Source organism: Cheilinus undulatus, linkage group 1 (genome assembly GCF_018320785.1).
Source record: "Cheilinus undulatus linkage group 1, ASM1832078v1, whole genome shotgun sequence".
NCBI classification, from domain to species: domain Eukaryota; kingdom Metazoa; phylum Chordata; class Actinopteri; order Labriformes; family Labridae; genus Cheilinus; species Cheilinus undulatus.
In genome coordinates, this window is record NC_054865.1 from 46,036,536 (window position 1) to 46,059,343 (window position 22,808).

At 38.7% G+C, this 22,808-nt stretch overlaps 1 protein-coding gene across 1 annotated transcript; it reads right to left on the bottom strand.

Annotated features, from left to right (window-relative positions):
* Positions 1–739: 739 nt before the first annotated feature.
* leo1 (LEO1 homolog, Paf1/RNA polymerase II complex component) lies at positions 740–20,954 on the bottom strand. The gene is made up of 14 exons (XM_041794147.1): positions 20,873–20,954; positions 17,863–18,014; positions 17,321–17,610; positions 14,848–15,056; positions 14,435–14,539; positions 14,211–14,305; positions 13,873–14,021; positions 12,216–12,300; positions 11,814–11,908; positions 11,577–11,711; positions 6,521–6,656; positions 4,117–4,309; positions 3,915–4,012; positions 740–1,046 (listed from the first exon to the last, which is right to left on the bottom strand). Exons 1-14 carry the CDS (start codon positions 20,928–20,930, stop codon positions 924–926), a joined length of 1,923 nt encoding a protein of 640 aa, XP_041650081.1. The 5' UTR covers positions 20,931–20,954; the 3' UTR covers positions 740–923.
* Between the last annotated feature and the right edge of the window lie 1,854 nt (positions 20,955–22,808).

Genomic DNA, 22,808 nt, shown 5'->3' on the forward strand with positions numbered 1-22,808 from the left:
GGTAAGTAAAATTTAGAATTAGATTTAGTTTCTGTCCCATCTATGAAGATGTAATGGATGTCTTCCATTTATACTGATTTCATCTGCTTGGATGATTATGGAAACTTAGTTAATATATTTGAAGGTGAGCCTTTTTAGTGGCAGGATTGCAGGAACTTGCACCTTTTTAATGACTTGTAATGAATGAAAAGTTGCACCAACTCAAGAGCATTCTTTTGGGGTCTTGTAAGCCCATGAAGGTAAAGCAAACTGTGCCATGTAAATAAAACACAATCCCATATACTTCTAGTAATGCTCCCTACTCCTTCCGTTCCCTGTGGGCTGGCTGGTGGATCAAGGAAAATCTCTGTAGTTTCTTCGTCTCATTTCCAAGATCTCCTAATCTTTTGCCTCTCCTGTCAGGTGGGTTTAGCAGGTTCTTTATCACCAAACTACCCTCTCCATCCTTTTCCTCAAGGGTAAGAATTTATCCACATGAACTGCATGAACTTCACAAGTGAACTGGCACAGGAGTAACACTAAATGTCGGAGCGGTGTTTTGTTGTGGGAGTGAGTGGTATGCAGTGGGTTTCACTGTTCAGCTGTTTACCCAATTTAATCTCTATTAAACCTACACCATTTACCCCCTTAACCTGCTTTTGCTTGAGAACTGGACTAATCTTTATGTTTCATAATCTGACAACAGCGTGACTCATGAATATGAATCATAATGTTACAAAAGATGCTTCAAAAAATGGATTTTGGGAGTCTGAGTTACATAAGGAGAGTATTTTCTTTATTTTCTCCTCGCTGTACAGAACATAAACAATAACTCACACACACACTCCCACATACACACACATCTTAAGAAAATCTACAAAACAAGATATGGCTGTTAAAGCCATGTGGGCATTGATAAGACAGTGGAATGGTAAAAAAGTGAATTATTCATCATCCTCTTCCTCCTCTTCTTCTTCTTCTTCGTCGCTGATGACATATTTTTTTGCCTTCTTGGTGGCCGTTTCGTCCTCATCCTCTGCCTTTCTCTTGCCCGACCCCTCGCCCTCCTGCACAAAAACATAACAGTGGAGATGACGCTCTGATGTGAAATTACAGCCATGCTGACAGCAGCAGACATTCTGTACCTCTCCTCTGTACTCTCTGTTTGGCATTTTACTGTTGCTGGACTTTTTTTTTTTTGGCCGTGCAACAATTTTTTTGCAGAAACAGTCTGTGCAGAATCAAAAGCATGTTCTTTGGAAGGACTTTTGTTTCTCGTCCTGCTCCAGTTCACATGAGGGAAAGGAGGCAAGTTTGCTTTTTAAAACCAATGTGTCCTGCATCACACTGCCCCCTGTCTGTACAGTGGGATACTATGTTCTTTAGCTCTGAAGCATCATATATGTGCCAAAGAGTAATCCTATTAACACAGCAACACTCATATAAACAGTAACAGACAAAAAAACCTGTTAAAGAGCCCACCTAGCCCTGAAAATAGAAGCATCTGAAAGGCTTTTCACAAGTTTAAACACGGATTCTGACATACTAAAATGTGTCATCGAGGTAAAAGAGCATGTTTTACAGATATTCACAAGCAACTGCACTCTTCCGGGAACATTTGTTTCAGATCCGACTTCAATAAAAATCAGGAGAGAGAGCAAAGTAAAGCAGAGTGAAGACCTCTCCAGAGGGCTGGGCTGGTAATCTGGCATACAGGGCATTTTCCTAGACACACTCTGGGGCCAGTATGATTCTATTAGGATTTTTTAAAATAATAACTTGTTATGCACTTCTAATATAGTAAGGGTATTATTTGGTAGCCCTTTAAAAAGGGAAAAAGGAACAGCTGTGTTATGTTCGACTGAGGATAAAGGGCTGGTTTACAACCAAAACTTGCCAGGGCCAAATTCCCAGCACTGCCTCTCCATGTTACTGAAAAATGTCCAGGCCTACCATAATAGAATTAAGTTCAGAACAGTGGTTTTCAACAGATTTAGCATCAGGACCCACTACTACCTCCTAAACCACAAACTATAACCCAAGTTACTGATATGTTTTCAATAATATTGAATGAATGTATGAATGAAATGGGGCATTTGAGCTTGAAGTGGATAAAATATGATATGAGATATATCCTTCAAAATAGAAGCTCATCAATAAACGCTCGTAACCCAATCGTTGGTCCTGACCCTCTGAGAAGCAAAGCTATAGAGGATCAACAGATCTGTTATGATTACATGGATCCGAATTACTAAAGAACTATTTAAAGAAATAAGCCATGGAAATGTTACAAATCTGAATTGTGTTAGTGTTGAATACACTCACCAGTCACCTCTTTAAGTCTATCTCTTCAACTGCTCATTAATGCAAATATCTTAATAACCAATCACAACACAGAAGCCAGGGCATTCAGGCATTAGCCCTATTCACACTTGCATAAAACTCCTGAAAATTCCCATATTCTTCTAAGCTGAGCTGCTTGTGTGAATGAAAACAGTTGTTTCTTTCACCTAGACTATGAATTTTCCTGCTAGCTCCATTGTGTTTTATCATCCCTGGCATAACAGGCAAATTGCAAGAAAATGCCCTGCTGTGAGGGAAATGTGTGAGCAAGCAAGTTAGGAAATTTTCTGGGTAAGTTCTCCAAAAAAATAAAAGTTCATGTGTGAAAACGGCTATGGTCAAGACAGTTTGCTGAAGCTCGAACTGAGCATCAGAATAGTGAAGAAAAGTGCCTTAAGTGACTTTGATCATGCCATGGTTGTCAGGAGGGTTTTCATGACTCCATCTTAAACCATTTTATTACAGTGTGTAATTGTTTTAAGCGAGTATCATTCTTTCTTGGTTTGTTTGATTTTGCATTCATATATCTTGACATCATTGTAAATGCGATTGATTGTTTTTGAGAAATAAGTTACGTTTAAAACAAGTTTTATTGTTAAACGTTGGTAGGCCTATATGATTTGTAGCCTCAGTTTCCTGTTCTGAGCCAACAGGAGTGGCACCTGGTGTGATCTTCAGCTGTTGAAGCCCACTGCCCTTGATGCACTGTGTTCAGAAATGTTCCTCTGCAAAAGTCCTCTGACCTCTGCCATTAACAAGGCATTTTGGCCCAGAAAACTGGCGCTTACAGGATATTTTCTTATTCACTCTAGAGATTGCTGTGTGTGAAAATCCCAGTAGATTAGCTATTTAGCTATATTTAGACTAGTCCACCTCGCACCAACAACCACGGCACGTTCAATGATACTTAAACCACCTTTTCTTCACCATTCTGATGCTTAGTCTGAACTCCAGCAAAACCCTTTGACCATATCTAAATGTTTAAATGGATTGGTTGCCGCCATGTGATTGGCTGATTTGATCCAATCTATTCCACTCCACTTAATTAATATAGCATATCTTAAAATCATTTATGTTAACTAAAGTTACACGTTTACATGAACTAACTAGTTATTAATATGAAGTTAAACAAGTGTACCTTATAAAATGATTGGTGAGTTTTTGTTTTATTTTGTATTACTAAAATTTCTGTTTTTGTTTTTCTTGTCTTCCCTTGTCTCTGTTCTAGCCCACCAAAAATGGGAAAAGCAAGTTTGAATGTACTTTAAATTAAACAAGGACTGATTTTTTAAATTTATTCACCATTACTCTATTTCCTCAAGACATAAAAGGATAAAGCTTACACTAATACAGTTTCATAAGGTTTTTTTTTTTTTTACAATATTTGTCTTACTCATGTCAAATGCCAATACTTTTTTAAACCTTAACAAAACATGGGATAGATGCTTTTTCCCATGCAAGCTTCTCATAAAAAAAACACATCTAAGAAGTAAACTGAAGTATGTCCAAGTGTTCTGTTAGCTATGACAATGGGCTATAGATGTTCTGAGACAGTTTTATATTTAGATGTACAGATCTTCTGTTCTACTCACCTCATCACTGTCGAGCTTCTTAGCCTTCATCAGCCTCTGGGCCTTGTCATCGTCAGAGCCTTCATCACTGTCTGATGAGTAGATCCTTGCTCTCTCCTCTGGATCAAAGAAGAAGATGTTCATTTGATTTCAGAGACATAAATATAACTTCATAAGAAAAATAAAGAGAAGATAAGCATGGTAAGAATCTGATATGCCTCACCTCTCAGGCCCCCTCCTCCCTTGTATTTACTCTTGATGGCTGCCAGACTGATGGCTTCCTCGCCCTCTTCCTCATCATCATAGCGATCAGGCTCCAGGTAACTGCTGCTCAGGCCTCTCTGGTGCTGCTTCTCCCTCATCCTCCTCTGCTGGGACTCTCTGCGGATAGACGCTCGCAGACGCTCCTCCTCTTTCTGCCCAGGAGAAACACAGCAGAGAGGACTGATAATAAGCACAGGTTTCAACTTTGAAATGTATGATTTTTTATTATGGATGTGGGTTGGAAAGGGAAGTGGATTTTGTTTGTTTATTTTGAAGTTTTGAGCTGGTCTGTTAAACTTTAACGGTGTGTATTTAACTGAAATGGGAAGAACACAACATTAAATGAGACATTATAATTATTGGAGTTATAAACTCTATGGTCAAAAGTCTGTCTTTTCCTCTTCTTCTCTTAGTTTTGACTCCATTGTTTGCTTTTTGTCTCATGCATCAAGCTCTTTAAAAAACCTTTAACCTTTTTATCATTCATCTGTGATACCTATTAGCTTCCCCAGCTATACAATACCCTGCTGGCATGATTGACAGGCTCTATCTTTAAATGAAATCTCATGAAAGACAAAGAAAAGAAAGGAGACAGTAGGGCTAACTGTTAAACTAAAAACACTGCAAAAATAGGATGCAGCTATCACTAAAAGACAATTCAAATGTGGCAGAACTTAGCAGCAAATGAAGCTTAACAGCTGTCATGACAAGCTGCACAGAGCTATGTGCTAAAACATTACCTTGATGTATGATTGTTCTGCTTCCTGACTGATCTGGATCACTACCAGAGGAATACAGATGCAAAAACTAACATTTTTCATGTGCCCTTACTACATGAATGACTTCTCTATCTGTATTTGCCAGCCTCCATTTGTCAGATTGGGCTGGCGCACAAGGCAAAAGGCTCTAAAGTCCTTCCAAAATTCAAAAAAGTTCAACTTGCTCTGTTATTGAAACCAAAATGCATGATGAAAAACAAAAAAACCAAGCAAACAAAAAACAACAGCAGACTTGCTCTGTTGTAGTTTACTACCAGGGCAAATGAAACTGGCAAGAGGAACTGATCAGTGCAGTAAAATCTGGAATAAAAAACTCAAGTATTTAAGCTGCAGCCTGATTTTTGGAATCTTTACAGTGACCAAAAGAAAAAAGTGTACCCTCGCTGCATTACCATTTACATTTCTTTAAGCAAAGCCAACAAATTCAGATTTTTATGCAGGAAGTTTTTTTTTTTTTTTTTTTTCACGTCTCCTGTGCAACCTTGGCATGAATTTTATTCACAGAGGAGCTCCGTCATACACAACTACAGCAGGGCTGGCCTGTCAGCTCAGGAGAAGCCCATGTGTACAACCTCAGTTGCTTTGATTGGCCTGTCATGACTGTGATGGATAGAACAGACCCCCTATCCCCCTCTGAGAACTTTATTAAAAGTCTTGCCCTTCCAAAACACTTTCTATGGGAGTTTTCCCAGATGAATGTGAAATACAGTTTGTCTCAGCTGGTACAACACCTTGAATGTAGCAGAGTGTAAACTTTGTTGGAAGTGACCTTCAAACTAGGTTATATTTGAACCTACACAGAGCTGGTGCAACCCATAGCTGTCTGATTTCTTGGCAACCTGAATAAAAGTCCAAGGTAATCAGTTCTGGTTTAGTTTTTGTTTTCAGTGATCAAATACTGTAGGCAATTTCCTGCTCATTGTCTGACTTGCCGGTTAATTGTACAATCTGGAGAAGAGGCTGGAGGTTTGTCTACGATCTTGACAAAATAAATTCTTACCTTTCTAACTAACCAGATTTAGTTACTTAAAGCTTTGCTCTATTTGCATATCATTGATCACAAAACTAACAGACTGTCATTTTTAAAACATATACTATCAGAAAGTATCAAAAGTTTTGACAACCTAACAAGCATCAACACTGCTTGAGATGACTGATCATGATTAAATAGCTGATAGTGATGATCAGAACATCTCTTGGCTAATGTGGCTTAACTTTATTTTTAGTTTAAACAACCAGAAAAGCTTAAAGCTGCACATCTTCATCCTGTTCAGTCAGACCGTCTCAGTGAAACCACAAACTTTGCTATCAGCAGAACATGTTTGGGTTGACAGTAGATACACAAACAGCCCCCCTCCCCAAAACTTGCTGACACTGTTTCCACTGGACTGGGCCCCTGTGTGACCTTATTACATAAGCGTGTCAGGGAATGACTTTATGTAACCGAGCCTGATGCTTGTCACCAACCAGCCCCATGTGACCCTTTTTGGTCTCCGTGGTAACAAAAGCATTCTCAGGCAGGGCACAGGAAAGACAAACAGGATGGGAACAGATGGACAGAGTCAGGGCGAGGGTGTGTGTTACCTTGATCATTTCGTTGCGATGCGACTCAGGATCTCGTCCGGCCATGGGGAGGATTCGGATCTTCTGCGTCTTTGAGCAGCGGTCAGCCAAGGACAGGGTCATCTTCCTGTGGGTGGCGCTGTCAGTGGAGTGCGGCCTGAAAATACAGAAAAAAAACCCCAGTTAAAATCTGCTTATTTCTCCAGTGCTTTTAACTTTCTTTCAAACTTATGGTGGATTTAAGTGCAATATTTTTATCCCCTTCTTCAGATTTTTATCCTTTCAGAATGCAAGAAAAGCCTTATTAACAATGCAAACCCACATATTTGCATTGCAAATTGGCAAAAACAACATCGCTGTCTGCCAAACCTGGCTAAGCCCACACTCAGAAACATAAGCAGCGCTATGGCAGAAATATGCATCACACGGGTGACAATGTGAGGCATATTTCTGCATAGTCATCCACACATAGAAGCTGGCAGAAAAACATACCAAGCTCAACAGGATTAAAGAAAACAAATTTGTCTTCTGCACTCAACAACTACTTCATTAGTAATACCTGTTCAACTGCTTATTGGCACAAATATGTCACCAGACTATCACATGGCAAGAAACAATGCATTCGGGCCTGTAGACAATGGTCAAAATCATCTTCTGAAGTCCAAACTGAGCATCAGCTTGGGGAAGAAAGGTGATTTTAGTGACTTTGAAATGGATACACCATGGTTGTGGGTGGTCTGGCAGGCTTTCATGTTGTTTATGCCAAATTCTGACCGCATCATTCAGATGTTATGGCAGAAATTGACACTCAGGCAGAACAGGCAACCCTTCTTAAATCCTCTGTTGTCTAATTTTGGTGAGCCTGTGTGATTGTAGCCTCAGCTTCCTGTTTTTAGCTGACAGGAGTGGAACTAGGTGTGGTCTTCTGCTGCTTTAGTCCATTTGCTTCAAGGTTTGACATGTTGTGTGTTCAGAAATGCTCTTGTATACCTCAGTTGTATCAGGGGGTTATTTCGATTATTTTTGCCTTCTATTAACTCAGACCATCACCACTCACCTCGAACCTCTGCCGTCAACAAGGCAGAGGTTCTGACACTGACACTCACTGGATATTTTCTCTTCTTCAGACCATTCTCTGTAAACTCCAGATGGTTGTGCATAAAAATTGTAGTAAATCAACTAGTGGTGGGTGGTAAACCAAGATCAATAATGCCACTGGTTAAGTGTTTGCTGAAAAAATGGATCTGTCAACACTGTCATAAACTCTCTTCATGCCAACATGAAGCACATCAATGAGATAAAACGTGTTTCTCCTCCTAATTTGGTAATGATTTAATAACTGCAACATGAAGCTAGTACATGCACTTTGTGAACCGTCCCTGTCGGCACTTTAACAATAGCTGTGAGCTGCAAAGGATTGACTTACTTTGTCTTAAGCAAGTGCTTGAGCAATTTGTATTAAAACAACTTAAAACAACAGTTTAAAGGTGAGTTTTAACTGATGATTTTCTTGTTTCAAGGCCATGATAATTCAGAGAAGCAGGCTATGGCACTTAAAAACATGGGAGAAGCAGATGTAAGCACGGTAGCTCCGTACACTCACCAGTACCTCTCTTTAATAGCACTGCAGGCCTCCAGACTCCCAAAGATAAATCAATGCTATACATGCTATTTTGGACAAGTTCTTTCAATAAAAATCTGTAATTGGTATTTTCCTCAAGTGTTTTTATTGTTGAACACCCATATCAGGAAATATGTTGTCAGTAGAAGCTTAACTAGGGTTGGGAATTGTTTGATACCGATGCTTTCTGATCTAAATGGTGCCTGAATCAATACTTTTAAGAGAAAAAAACATGTTGAAAGCCAATGGGAGAATTAAAGCTGTATTGTAAATTATTCACAAAAATATCTTTATAAGATGCCAGACAAACATGGGATAAGAAAAGGAAACCAGTGTAACTTAACACATCAGTCCCCCATTCCATAACATATTTCTTGCCTCTCATTTAGGGTGGTGGGAATTGAAATGAATTATCAATACCTGTATTGTAATCAGGGATGTTCTGATACCATTTTTTCTTTCCTGGTACAATTCATACCACGGTATTGGGCATCGGCCGATACGGAGTACTGATCCGATATCAGTGTGGACTTTCTGGACTGACTGTGCAGACTAGTAAATTATTTTAGACCTATATTTGACTCAGAACATGGCTCAACAAATAGAATCATAATGTAAAGCATCTCTGTGACCCTGTAATTGTTTTTCTGCTGATTATTGAGTTTTACTCCTGAATATTAAACTAATAATAATACAGGGGGCTGCATCACAGGCTCTCACTATCTCTCTCATTATGCTCTATTTGGGCAGCATCACTTGATCACAGAACAGCCTGCAAGTGGCTCACAGACCCTCACAAAGGGAAAACAATGTGGTGGTTAGCAATCAAATTAGCGTTCGAGCAAGGAGTAAATTATCATAATTCGATTTTAAATGGATTAAAATGACGTTTGATATAGGGTTTACTGGTGTGGGTTTAATCATTAAAGTCCCCAAAAGTCAGACCAGTTCCAGGCTCACTGAAAATGCTGCCCCCAGGATTCAGAGGCATCTATAGCGTCAATGCATGAAGGCATGTAGACACAATCGAGAAAGTATACTGAAGGTCATATCAAGCATTAGAATGAGAAGAAAGGATTTAAATGGTTGACTGTGCCATGGTTGTGTATGCCAGATGCCATGTAACAGGCTGATCAGATATCTGTGTTAATGTATGGTTGAACAGGTATACATAATAAAATGATAGTAGAATGTATGCGCATATTTGAAGCAAAGATGCACACACCCTCTTTCACTGCAATATGCTGAATGCAAATACAACCATTTAATTGCAGGAAAACTGCACAGAGCACATTTAGCCGTCATACAGCTCAGACTTATTGGCTTGAAACTTACTTCAGACCTCTCATAAAAAAATGCTGAGCTGTTTTCCACACTGTCCCAAATCCAATAGTTCCTCTACCTTTCTATTGGCTTTAATAAATTGCCTTTTCACTGTTTAAGTGCAGCAATGGTTTCAGTAGAATCAGCATTTCACTCTGTTTCCGCCTGCACAGATACCAACACTTTTTTGCTGCCTCAGCTTGGTCATATTCTTGTAAAGAGTTTCTCACTTTTAATCCACAAAAAAGGGCAGAAACAATTCCCTGAATTATCAGCTCATATTTAATTCATGATACTGAACCAAGGAAATGAAGTGGCAAACAGAGACATGAACATTAGGATGTGGAAATTTTCTTTTTTTTTGTCTTTAGTTCACTTTATATATTGCTTTCCACATTTCCTCTCCTTTCTTGCAAATTGAGCATCATTTAAAGAAGCAACAACCCCGAAATCAATAAAGTTGGGACATTTTCACTAAAGATTGGTGATAATTTATTAAATATTAAACCACAAATGTTTATGGAAAAAAAAAAAAACCAAAATGACATAAAATGTTGGCTCTAAAAACTTGTATTTTAGGGTAATTATAAGCCAATTTAGTTTTTATTGTTGACAATATTTAAAAAAAAATGGGACAGTTGTGAGGCTTACTTTCCTTGTCCTCTTTCTAAGCTCTCTCTTCTTACTTTTTTGAATGTTTTGCTGTTTTTTCATGTGTTTCTTTGCTGTTTATGGTGTAATGTTGGCAAATATTTTGTCTGTAGTATCAGCATTGTCCTTCTTGGAGCTTGCATATACAGAGTTTGGGTCTGTTAAGGCACCGATATTGTTTGAGTTTAGAGATGCACCAATTGCAAAAGTCAGGGTCGATGCCAATACCGATGTTTAAAATATCAACTGACTGCCAATACCAAAGTTTTTTTCAATACTTCTTTTGGTGTAAGGCTCACTATGCCATCATTGTCTCTCATATTTGACCAGGAAAACAGATTAGTTTTTGTCCAACAGAAGAGTTCTTTCATACCAATATTTGTTTGATTGGACACAACACATATACATCCACTACAAACATCTGTTCATGTCACATTTTCTGCCAATGGCCGATGTTTGCCAGCAACGCCAATATTGGTCTATGTGGATTTTAAACTGATGCATCTGAGCATCCCTATTTGGGTTATGATGGCCATGTGTTTGAGTCGGTAAGATAATGAAGTTAGTTAGCCTAAAGGTAAATTTAAGACAATCTTATGTTCCAGCTTTTTAGGAATTATGTTCCAGCTTTTTACTAATGGATGTTGTACTATCAAAGGTGCCAAAAGCTCCTCTTGACAAATGAACTGTTACCTAACCCTTTCTACAATGGGCAGTCTCAGTCCTAATCCTAATCAAACCCAGCTCTGATGATTGGACCTGAACGGAACAAACGGTAACATCCTGTCTGGGAGTGTGGAGGCCTGCGGTGCTTTAAAGCAGCTTTGGCCTGTTTCCTACTAGACCCATGTGGTCCCAGAAGACAGAACATCCAGGTAGACTACGGGGTGCTAAGAGGCTTAACCAGTTTTTACTGGGAGAAACCTGGGGCAGCTTGCACAAGGTGATTCAGAGACTTACAGAGTGCACCTCTTAACAGAGCTTGAATGAAGGCTGTTATTGTTGTTGTTTGGAATTAGAGGCACCCTGCTGCTTATTTAGTACATGTACGGCTATCAGAGAGCCAGACAGAGGGGAGGAGGATCCATGGCAACTAAATCCCTGATCACATATGTACAAACTCCTGAAAAATGCCTTAAGCTGTCATGATGAGCTGCTTATAAGCCACATTTTCACCCAGACTTTACCCTATCGGCCTCTGAGTAAAGTTTCTGATAGTATACAAGTGTTATGAATATGCAGCATCTTCTCTGCAATTACATTGCTATTATATTGCTTTGGAGTTATTCTTTACCATCATGTTTGCCCTCCTTCCCACCCACTGCTGTTAAGTGCAATGTGAACAACTAACTTGGGAAGATTTCATGGGCAGCCTGCCTGAAATTTTCTACAAATTTTCCAAATCACGTGTGAAAACAACATGAGACACTGCTCTAATTGTCAGCCTGTCACCATCACAACAATGGCATGTCAGTGTGTTACCTGAAGGTGAGTTTGGTTTTGAACACAGCCTGTCCCTGCAGTCCTGTGCCCTGTCGAATGAACAGGTGGTTGTGGTCTCCCTGGAGAGGAGCTTTGTAAACATCAAACACTTCGTTCCCCAGGTGGAGGGACATGCTGTGGCAGGAAAGAGACGTTTTCAGAAGCATGGAAAGAACAGATGACCACCTGTTCACAGAGTTATAACTCCAAACATCCAGTATGACATAACACACAAACCTGCCATCAGACCATTTGACGATGCGAGCGTTGCTCTCTCGTGTTTCGTTACCCTCCTCGTCCCTTTTGGCTCGCCACCGAATCGTGTTCTCCACCTGCAGGGAAGAAGATGGAACTCTTTAATTCTCGTGCATCTAATACAAAATATTTCCATAAATCTTTACCTTTGTAAATAGCTTTAATTGTTCAAACTCTGTGCTTCTGTACTTACAGATATCTTTCTGTCTTGAATTTCTTATCTCTATTTCTATATTTCCTACTGCTACACTGTATAGAGGAGCTGCTTTAAGGTCTGAATTTTCCTCTCCAGGGTAAGTTAAGTATATATGATTGTGCAGTACTTTATCCAACACTGATATTTCCCAGAATCTGTTTATCTTTCACATGTCACAGATAACATACCTTCAGTTTGAGCCTTGTCCGTCCCTCTTCATCCAGCATTTCTTCATCCTCAAATTCATCTTCATAGTACTGAGGATCAAAGGGCCTATAAATGGGAATGCCACAAGAAAAAAATGAATAAATTAGTAAAACTGAACCTTGCCTTATGAGAAGTCAAGGTGAAAAAAAAAAATGAGAGAGCCTCAGTCCAGAAGTGTGTAACCTTTACCCCTGAAAACAATTAGCATGTGACAATCAGGATAACTGTTAATTTATTTTTTAAGGAATAAAATACATGAGGTATATTGCAATTGGGGATGGAGAGTGCTGATTTTTCTTTACATTGATACCACTATTGATACTCCTTAATAATCTGAGTCCTCATCAGTACCACTTAAAATGCTTTTTTATTGTTTGGTAGAAAGGGAGGGTGTCAAAACATTTTTAACTGAACTGGTATAAATTTGATCAATTTGATCGTCTTTCAGTGGGCAAATCCATCTTCAAAAGCTCCAATCCGCAATGTTTGTGAGGAACCAAAAAACTGTTTGGACCAATCAGCATCATTTAAGGAGAGCAAGGCAGTAGCTACGGGCGAGGCTTAGTTATACTGACAGCTGATAGCAATGGCAGCCACCAGTGCAGCAATTAAGTCGAATGTAACAAAGTATAACAGCAGTTTTATAAGAACCTTACTCCCACCCACCGCCACAGATAGTCTGAGGCTACCCCTGCTCTAAACAAGGCTGCCTGCCTCATTCCTCATTTTGTCTCTCTGCCTCTTCGTCTGTGTTTCATTACAGTCAAAAAGTTAAGTTGTTATTCCTCATGAACAAGTTTTTATTACACACAGGTGAGCGCAGAAAACTTCTTGTTAGGGACGTCACGAAAGTTCATGGCGAAAGAGCAGGCTTTTGAGCAGCATCAGAACTTCCTATGAGGCTTTCAAGCAGCAACATGGGAGTAAACTTTTAAACAGGGAAGTCTGCACATTGATAGATGAATTCAGTGTTTTTGGATGTAGTACTGCAGCATGTCTGCATGCAGGTGAGAGTGTTTGTCTCTGTGCGCCTGTATGGGAGGCACATTCATACACAGGCTGGGAGGGACAGAGATGGAGAGAAGACACTTTCTGATGTATAAAATTATGAAAATCGAAAGACCATCCAATGTTTGGCTTGTCTTTCATCCCCTTTTCAGTGCAACTATGGATGGCTGTTCCGTATGATGCAAGTGTGATTTATTTGTGTTAAATATTTTTGTTTTGTTATTTTTGTGTGATAAATTCACCAAAATTAACGTGTTATTTTGACATCACTAGTATTTCAATGTCTTGGTTTTGCTCCTTGCCATGTTTTTGATATTCTTGATGTTTAAAATGCCTTGTTCTTGGCTCTGTAAACCATTTATAATTGCTCTATATATGAGTTGCTCTCTATAATTAAAGTTGCCTTGCAGTTACACTGCTGTCATCAAGAGCCAAAACATTTTGAAGAACATGAGGACAATGTTTTACTAAGTCCAGCAGCAACCCTTCTAAATAGGCTGAAATTAAATGGATCAAAAAATAGGAATTTTTTGATGAAAGTCTGTAGATTTTGTGTTTTCCCAATGCAAATTTAATCCAGGACAATAATTGTTTCTATGTTGTATGTATTGACAGAGCTGAGGTTCATACCTGGGCTCCACAGACAGGAAGTTGGGCAGCTTGACAAAATAAAGGTCAGATCCCAGATCTGTGCTGACTTTTGGGATTTCTACTTCAATACGGGTTTCAGGCGCTGGCTCCTCTTCTGCCTGCTCCCCCTCCATCCCATCCTCTGTGTCCTGGAGAAACACATAGACAAAGAGAGGGAGATGAGAATATTTAAAAGTCTGGTTCAATGACCTTTGATAATAGGGATTAGCTTCTAGAAGCTTAACGAGAAGCTCTGAGAAAGAGATTTGGAAGCCTTTATAAAAATTATTCTGGGTAATTAAAGAGGTCTAATGATTGGATGGAGGAAAGGCAGATACCAGAGGCTGTCCTGGGGTCGGAGGCTTCTCTGCATCGCTGTCAGAAGAAATGTCATCTGCTTCTCCGAACAGATCGTCTGCTGCTGTCGTCTTTGCTACAGAACCAAACAGAAGGTTATTTAAAACAGACTCAACTGGCAAACTCATGTTCCAGTAAAAGATGACAATGACCCAGCAAAGTATTTTCAGTTCAAACAATCAATTATGAGAAAATGGTCCCTTACGTTTCTTCCTTCCAATATCGCTGTCTGAATCTGAATCAGAAGCTGCTTTTGCTTTGCTCTTCTGTCTAAGGAAATCATCTTCACTATCACTGCCCTTTACAGACTCTGAAAATGAAATAAAAGCAGGATTAAAACAGTATCATTTCCACACTGCAGCATGTTTTCAACTAAAAGGATTAGAGCCCATTAAAGCATCATACAATTAGTGTAAAAGGATCAATTTGGCAGGTAAAATTTCAGAGAAAAAACTGTATCTTGGAGTGATGAACTTAACCTCAGAGCTCAGGATACAGTTTAAACACTTGGATCTAATCCTCTCTCATGAAATCTGAAGTGTGCGGATTAACACAGACAGCAGGCTCATGATCCAGAGGTCATTCCCTCTGTCTGTAATACCAGAACCTAGACAGTACCTGACTTCCTGTTTCTTGGCCCTTCCTCGTCAGAGTTCTCTCTTTCTTCATCAGAGTAATGGCGTTTCTCTTCTTCATCCTCTGACTGGTCGCTCTTACCCCCTCCTTCCCACTTCTCATCATCTGACTGGTTCTCCCGACCGGAGGCTTCTCCGTCAGAGTGAGGGGTCCCGGGCCCAGACTGTGGAGTCCCAGGGTCACTGTGAACACTGTATTTAGACACAAAACAGTCGATGAAACATGCATCTCATGACATCATTACTACATTATTCATTACTCTGCTGGCTGTTTTTATTATAAAATAATTCAAGTAAATCACGTGACAAGTGCTCAAAAACAAGCCACTTTAAGGATTGTGGTATCAACAGAAAATATGCAGAAAATAAGAAGGGATTATGTGTTAAATTCATGTACTACAAACAAACAAAAAAACAATCTTAACATTTCTTAAGCCTCTCAAACGTGACTGGTGCATTTCTATGGTTTATATGATTATTATTGGATTTTAGTGGGTTGGTTCCAGTAAACAAGTGCACTGAGGCATTAGGGGAATGCCATTAATCTGTTCTGACCTTTTTCCCCATTTTTAGATAAACAACTGAAAAATCTACCTGACTGCACTTAAATGTTGCAAATGAAGTTTAAGGGTAAGGCAGGTAGAAGTTTTTTTGTTAATTAGATCACAAAATCCCCATAAATGACCAGAGAAAACAACATGTCAGTGCCTCTCTCTAACCTTAGTGGAGGTTAGTTTATTTGCATGTTACTGAAAAATGACACTAGAGAGTAATCATAGTTAAAACAGTGTGCAAAGGAGGTAAAAACACAGGAAAAAAAGGTTATGAGGATGCTCCCCTGCCCCTTTTTCTCAGCAACAAAATAAATTATTAAACAGATGCAGTGTGGACAGCAAGCTATGCTGCACAAAATCTGGTTTCTGAGTGATAATAATGTGGACACTGATTGTACAGACAGAGGTAGCTTCTTCCAAAGAGATTTTTTAAATGGATCACAATCACATACATATGGGTTCATATTTAGAAAGTTCAGTATGGCATCAGATTGATGTCATATCACCAGAGCACAGTAAACTATGCTTGTGAGCGTATGTTGTTTCATGCATACACAGTTACTTCAACTCACTGGAACGTTTCATAAACTGATGCCATACAAATGCCACTCTGTGGCCATGCCCTTGTTGTGTGTCATGCTTTAAGTTGCCTGAAAATGCTCATGTTGGTGAATGTTCAGACAACTGCTCATAATTTTGAGGTGACAAATACATCGAGGCACCACAACAAAGTTTGGCAACCCCTTCTTCAATACATTCTAAATGCAAGCTAGACTGATAACTAAACCTGGGACACAAAAGTGGGTCGCAAAGCTATTTTCAGTGGGTTGCAGATATGTACAAGGGGAAAATGAGAGTAAATTAGTCTTAGCTGAGCTTTTATTTTGAAGGACATCCCCATCGCTTTGTTTTGTCACATCCTTTGTTCCATCTCAACTCAAAACTGCTCAACTTTTCATCAGAAACACTTCATTATGATTGAAAAATGTAAGAAATGTGGGTCACGATTCATCTATAGAGAGGTGGTGGTGGGGCCTGACTTTAGACCAGTTCAAAACCACTAAACAAAACCACATTAATAGCCACAGTTGGAGGGACACAGAACTAAATAGTGCTTGAAAGGATAAGGGGATGGCTATATACCCTCTGATGGTATCCGCATTTTCTTGTTTCTTCTTTTCTTCCGTATTTTCACTTGTTTTTGTGCAGTTGTTTTTTCTTTTGATTTTAAAATGAGAACAAATTTGCAATGTATGTTTTACCACTGCGTCCTCAATAAAAACAGCTGAACTAAATTACAGGAGAAAGTTTATTTGTTAATGAGTAAAATACTGTAATATGCTTACAAGCATGGTTACATGCTCTTGAGATATGACATCAATCTGATACCAAGGTCTAGAAATAATATTTTACCAGCTCAGAGTAAACTGGAGTTAGTACAGCGCATTTGTTAGGGACTAGTTTTACTTTTGCAGTAAGAAAAATGTGCTGCCTTGTCTACAATGGTAGGGCATGATGGGCTGATCAAAATAAACTTCAAAGACCGTTCTTATTATAATGAGTGTCTTATTTGTTCTTTTTGCAAAGATTGCAAAAATAAAGGCAGCATGAATCTGTCTGATTGATTTTTGAAACATGATGGATCTCTAGGGACCAGATACAACAGCGCCATCTGATTTGCCTTCACTAGAAACACCTATTAGTTCTTGTTTGTTTTTCTCTCATCAAAAAACAAACATCACAACAGAATACGTGTGTTTTTTTATGTTTTTAGATAGAAAAACATATGAATGCTTCTTTGAAAACCAATGTCTGTAAGCCTCTGATTTAGCACTGCATCATACCCCCTCTGGTGTTATCTCAAGTTATCTTAAGGATGCACATTTTGTAATGTTGTAATACCTTCTGTCTGAGCGAGCACTGCCCCTCCCAGAATGAGGGCTTCCTCCTCCGGACATCCCACTGCCAGCTGGGCTTCCTCCATCAGACCTGTGACCTCCCTCTTCGTCATCCTCATCTTCATCTCTATGTCCACGCTCAGAGCTGCTGTGCTGCTCTGCATCAGAGTGATCATTCTCACCCTGGTCTGAGTGCACACTTGCATCTGATTGGTTGCCTGATCGTTCAGACTGGTTGTCGCTGCCGCTGTGTTGACTGTGCTGCTCATCCTCACTGTCGTCTCCAAACAGCTCCTGTTTGGGCAGAAGGAGACGGGAGTTTAGCTGATGTTAAGATCCCTGTTTAAAGGCATGTGACACCTTGACTATGACAGAGGTATACACATTATAATGGCGTGATTCTAGAGGCATGATTGAATGGGTGATAGAAGTGAACAAAAATATGATTTAGCATTTAATGAATATGGTTCAGAAAACTGGTAACGTATGTCTGCCCCACATCCGCACTGCTTTTTTTTCCTCCAAGTGTCAAACAGATTCACAAACCTTATTCATACTGGCTTTTCCTCCCTCTCGGCCTTCCTCATCTTCGTCATCATCATCTCGTCCCCTGTCGCTATCACTGCCACTAACAGAGGCGTTGCTGGCGGATCGAGGTCTCTCTGGCTCCGAGTCCGAACCTGATCCAGAACCAGACTCTGAAACATAAAAAAGCAGACCACTGTAAATCTGACCAAAAAAAAAATTTATTTCAGCACAGAGTGAATGTTGTTGCTGGATGACATTCAAGGGAATTAGAGTCGTTAGTTTTTAAGTGCTCCTGCACTATTTTTGATTGCCATTTATTTCACTTAAGACACAGCATGAAAACTACTATCTCATTTTCTTATTACAGCACAGCTGGATTTCAATATTTCACAGAGCACTGCAATGGCAATCAGAGTAAATTACTCTGTCTTTTTATGAACTTTTTAACTCTGACTGTCTCGTGAATGTGAATAACCTGGGTCAAAAAAAAATATGATCTCAAAAGTGTAATGGTACAAAATAAAACTCTCTGCTTGTGGTCCTGATCTGAATTATACAGGCTGTACACTCTCAAATTAAACTCTAAATATTGAGAAATAAAATAAAATATGCCTGTCTGAAATGGCTGATGATCACTGGATAACTTATTACTTATGTCTAAATGCCAGTGATGTTCATACGATCATTTTTAGTATTGAGTGTTTGGTTGTAAAATGTATTAACTCTGGAAGAGAATTTTGCAGCATATCTATCAGATAATCATGAATATTTGCAGTAAGAATGCTGTTCCTGAAGCATGTTGCTCAAGAGACCACACAGAAGTGTTTATAGGAATTAAAAATAAATAATCAAAAATATATTCTATGAACATACTCATGATTTCTTTTGCATTCATTGTTTTTTTTGCATTGATTTTGGCAAAATCATTAGCCCCCCCTATGAAAATTGCATTTTCTTAAAGTATTTCCCAAGGGCTGTTAAACAGCCCAAGGAATTCATAACACAACATTTTCAAACATCCTAGTTTTATGTTGAAAGCTTACATTATTTTAATTTGTACAGAGAAAAAAAATTATTTCGCAAAAATCAAAAACTACCAGGGTCAAAATGATTACCCCTCTGAAGCTAACAGTCAATTGTCTCTCCTTTTTTTGCTGGATAACAGCCTGCTGTTGTTTGTTGTAGTTTTTTTTAAAAGTCTCAGACATGTCTCCTGAAGAATTCCAGTCCATTCTTCTTTGGCCAATCTCTCAAGCTCCTTCAGATTTGATGGTCTTCTGGCATGGACCTTGGTCTTCAGTTCACCCACAGATTGTCATTGGGACTCAAGTGAGGGCTTTGTACACTCACTTTGGTCTACTGGAGGTAGTTCTTCACCAGGAATGACAGATGTTTTTGGTTGTTGTTGTATTGGAGGACAAAGTGGCTCAGACTCAGATTCATTGCTGACTGCTTGAGGTTTTCTTTAAAATCTTCACATATCCTTGTTTCTTCGGGATTCCTTACAGTTTTATGAGATTCCCAGTTGCAGCATCCCCACAGCATTATACTGCTTTGTGTTTCACCATGGGGACGGACTTCTTTGGGTCAAACGCCTCCACAGCAATGTCTCTGTGGACAAAGAGCTCTAGTTTGGTCTCATCTGACCAAAGGACATGCTTCCAGTATGCAGAATCTTTCTCCAGATTGTCCTTGGCATACTTCAGTCTGGCTTGAAGGTGTCTCTTCAGCAGTAGTTGAGTTTTTCTTGGCCTGTAACCTCTCAATCCATTCCTGTAAAGGGTTCCAGTGATTGTTTTCTTTGAGACTACAATTCCTGACTTGACATTTAAGTCAGTTACAAGTGTCTTGAGTTGACAGTTATTCTGGGGTCTTTAGGCACATCTCCCACTAGTTTTCTTTCTAGAGTCATTGAAATCTTTCTCTTCTACCTCTGCCAGGCTTGGTGTCACTCTGTTAGAATTTCATGATACTTCTCACTTTAGTTCTTGACTCTTGGAAAGGCTGTGATAACTTTATATGTCCCTTTCTTGCTTTGGGAGCATCAACAATTTGTGTTCTCTACTCTAAATTGAAATTTCTTTAGTTTTCTGCCATGGTGCTTTCTCAAATGGCAGCTTAAACCCTAACTGAAGTCTTGAAAATTAGTAGATATCCCTCAGAGCATTATAAAGTTAAAGACCATCATTGCTCAACAGCGGTCTGGCTATGGCTACACAAAAAGGTCAGTTTGAAAGGAGGCTATGGTAGTTTTGTTTATTATGGAATAATTCTGTTTCTGTGTGTAAAGTAAAGTAGTGGGAGCATTTAAGATAAAACTAGGATGTTTGGAAAAGCTGTGCTAAAAAAAACATCCTTGCTTTGTTTAACAGCACTTGAGAAATACTTTTTAAAAACTGAAATTTTCACGGGGGCTCATAATCATCTATAAGTCAAACAGATACTTTATCAATCCAGTTTGCTTCATAGTTCTCTCCAAAGTCCAGACGGGAGCTTTTGTAGACAAATTCGGGACATTTTTCTTATTGTTTACGATGATACGTTGGCTGGACAGCTAACAAGCTACTACTGCCATTAAATCACGTTGAGAATTTTAAGAGCTGGTTTCAAACAATATGTCTATTAACGAAAACATGACTGATCGAAACCAAATCATGTGTAATATGATGACTGTAAATCTTTGCAATCATTTGTTTGTACAGCTTTGAGCTCAGACAACATCCTAACGTTGATTCACATGTTGTTAAATTCAGACCATTCTCTTTTAAGTCTATGCTACTTCCGCTAGTAATTAACCGTAAAGTAACTAAAATTAACATGTTAAAAAATATATCACATCAAATTTAACCTTTAACAATACATCCTGATCATTAAAACAGATTAACACACATCAGTAACGGTCAGATCTCCCTCTCATCAGCATCGTTCGTGCAAAGTAAGCTAACTAGCTTAGCATAGGAAAAGAAAAAAGTTAGCTCGATCGCTGACATAAAAAGTAAGTCTTACAAAAGGTAAGAGACAACGTTACCTCGCTGATCATTGTCGCTATCCCCATCACTCCCGAACAATTCGTCCATGTCCGCCATTTCTTCTGAACCATGGAAAAAAAATGTGAGCCGCAGGAAATGATCTTTGGGTGGAAGGTTTTGTTTCCGAGTTCAAGCTGAGGCAGTCAGGTTGATGTAGTGACCAGGAACGGCCACAGGGAGGCAGTATACACAACAGATAACTCACGGTCTGTGGATACGAGCTGTCCCAATCTAAATTACACTGAATAAAATTAAACTTTTATATTAATGTTGATGAAATTTTAATCTGTTCAATATCATTTTATTTAAATAGTGTTAATGATTAGAAAAAGACAAATTATCGACCTACCAATCAGGGTAGGTCAATAAATGTAATGCAACAGTTTTTTTTATTCCCATACCATTTATTATGATATTTTGTATTATAGGGAACCAAAACTTACATCAGGCCAGAGACTGCAGATGGAAACTAGCTTTTTTAGGCTAACTCTGTTATATTTACAGAAATGTTGATTAATATTCACTGTCCCTTTCAAGACAAAAAAAAAGACGATTGACTGATATATTTTTTTAACCCACCAGCCACAGTGGCAAGTAAGTAGAAAGGCTAAGTTCATACCCTGTTGCATACCTTTTTGTGAAAACCATTTTGTTTATTCAAAAATAAAGACCCAAATGTAAATTTTCAAAACAGTTCATCAAAATTATTATTGTTTTTTGTTTGTTTTACCCCTATCAAAAGGTTTTCAGTAGGGCTGTAAAAATTAATCACATTAATTGTGGTTGGTTAGGGTCCACAGTTGATTTACAAATTTCGTAAAATCCCAATAAATGACATGCCTTATTTTCCCTTCTGCCACTTTTGTTAGGCACTGTGTTATCTCACTGCAGCCACAGTAATGGAAAATAAGTACTGTTCCTTGATGTCTCCGTTCACTTTAAAAACCCCGACAGCTCAGTGGACAAGTCAGAAGTTATCTGAATCTAATGATATCAAGCATTTACCTTTTTACCATCCCATTATTGCCTTTTCACTCCATAACAAGTTCCTTTTTCTCTGGTTAAGTTTGTGTTAAAATCTTCAATCTACCTATTAAAGCAGGGCTGTATCTAAACAGGAAGTCAATTATCCTTTGTAAGAGAATAAAAAAGCACAATGACACAAAAGCAGTTTTTGAGGCAAATAGTGTCAATTTAAAATGTGTTTAAAAGGATGCAATTTATGAACTAACTACAGAAATTTTGAGATTAAATGAAATCAAAAATGTTGATCTTTTGAAACCTCGAGATTCAAGTTGTTCCTTACCTACTACAGAATACTGTATCTCAAGCAGCACTATAATTCTCAGCTGCATTTTTGAATATGAAAACTATATGAAGGAATTACATAAATTTGGGAAGGCTAAATGTATATTTTAGCTTCTGTGGAACTGGTCTAGATTTATAGCCGTTCCTCCTGTTTGTTCTTACATTTTTCTGCTGATTAAGCATCACTGCAGCATTTATTCGAGTGCGACTGGGGAGCTCTCTATAGCATTGAAAGAATTCTGGGTTGCCCCCTCGCCTTTTATGTAATTTTATGAAATATAAATGACATGTCTGAGCGTGTATCAATTAATTTATTCTGAAGATGTTTCACAAAATTAAAAAGAGTCCATAAATGCACAAGACAGCTGCTGTAGAATTAGATTTAGAACTTTTCTGTGTTTTTTCTTAAAGAATTTCTTTGAGTCAGCATCAGAGCTGTTTTAGTTCTGTTTGACTCAGCAACTACTGAAAAAGTGAGTCTTTTCTTATGCCCACAAATGTCTATATCATTTTGCATTATTCATCCATTGCAGCAAACCCCTGAATCATCTACCTTCCTTCCTTCCATCGATCCATCCATCCATCAATCATCCATCCATCCATCCGTCCATCCATCCATCCATCCAT

What these genes read in the sequence shown, in the direction of transcription:
- leo1 (XM_041794147.1), bottom strand. Translation starts at nt 20,930, where the DNA reads ATGGCGGACATGGACGAATTGTTCGGGAGTGATGGGGATAGCGACAAT. An exon ending in CGATATTGGAAGGAAGAAAC is followed by an intron (nt 14,306 to 14,434) that starts GTAAGGGACCAT and finishes TTGGTTCTGTAG; the next exon opens with CAAAGACGACAGCAGCAGAC. An exon ending in CGACCCCAGGACAGCCTCTG is followed by an intron (nt 14,022 to 14,210) that starts GTATCTGCCTTT and finishes GTGTTTCTCCAG; the next exon opens with GACACAGAGGATGGGATGGA.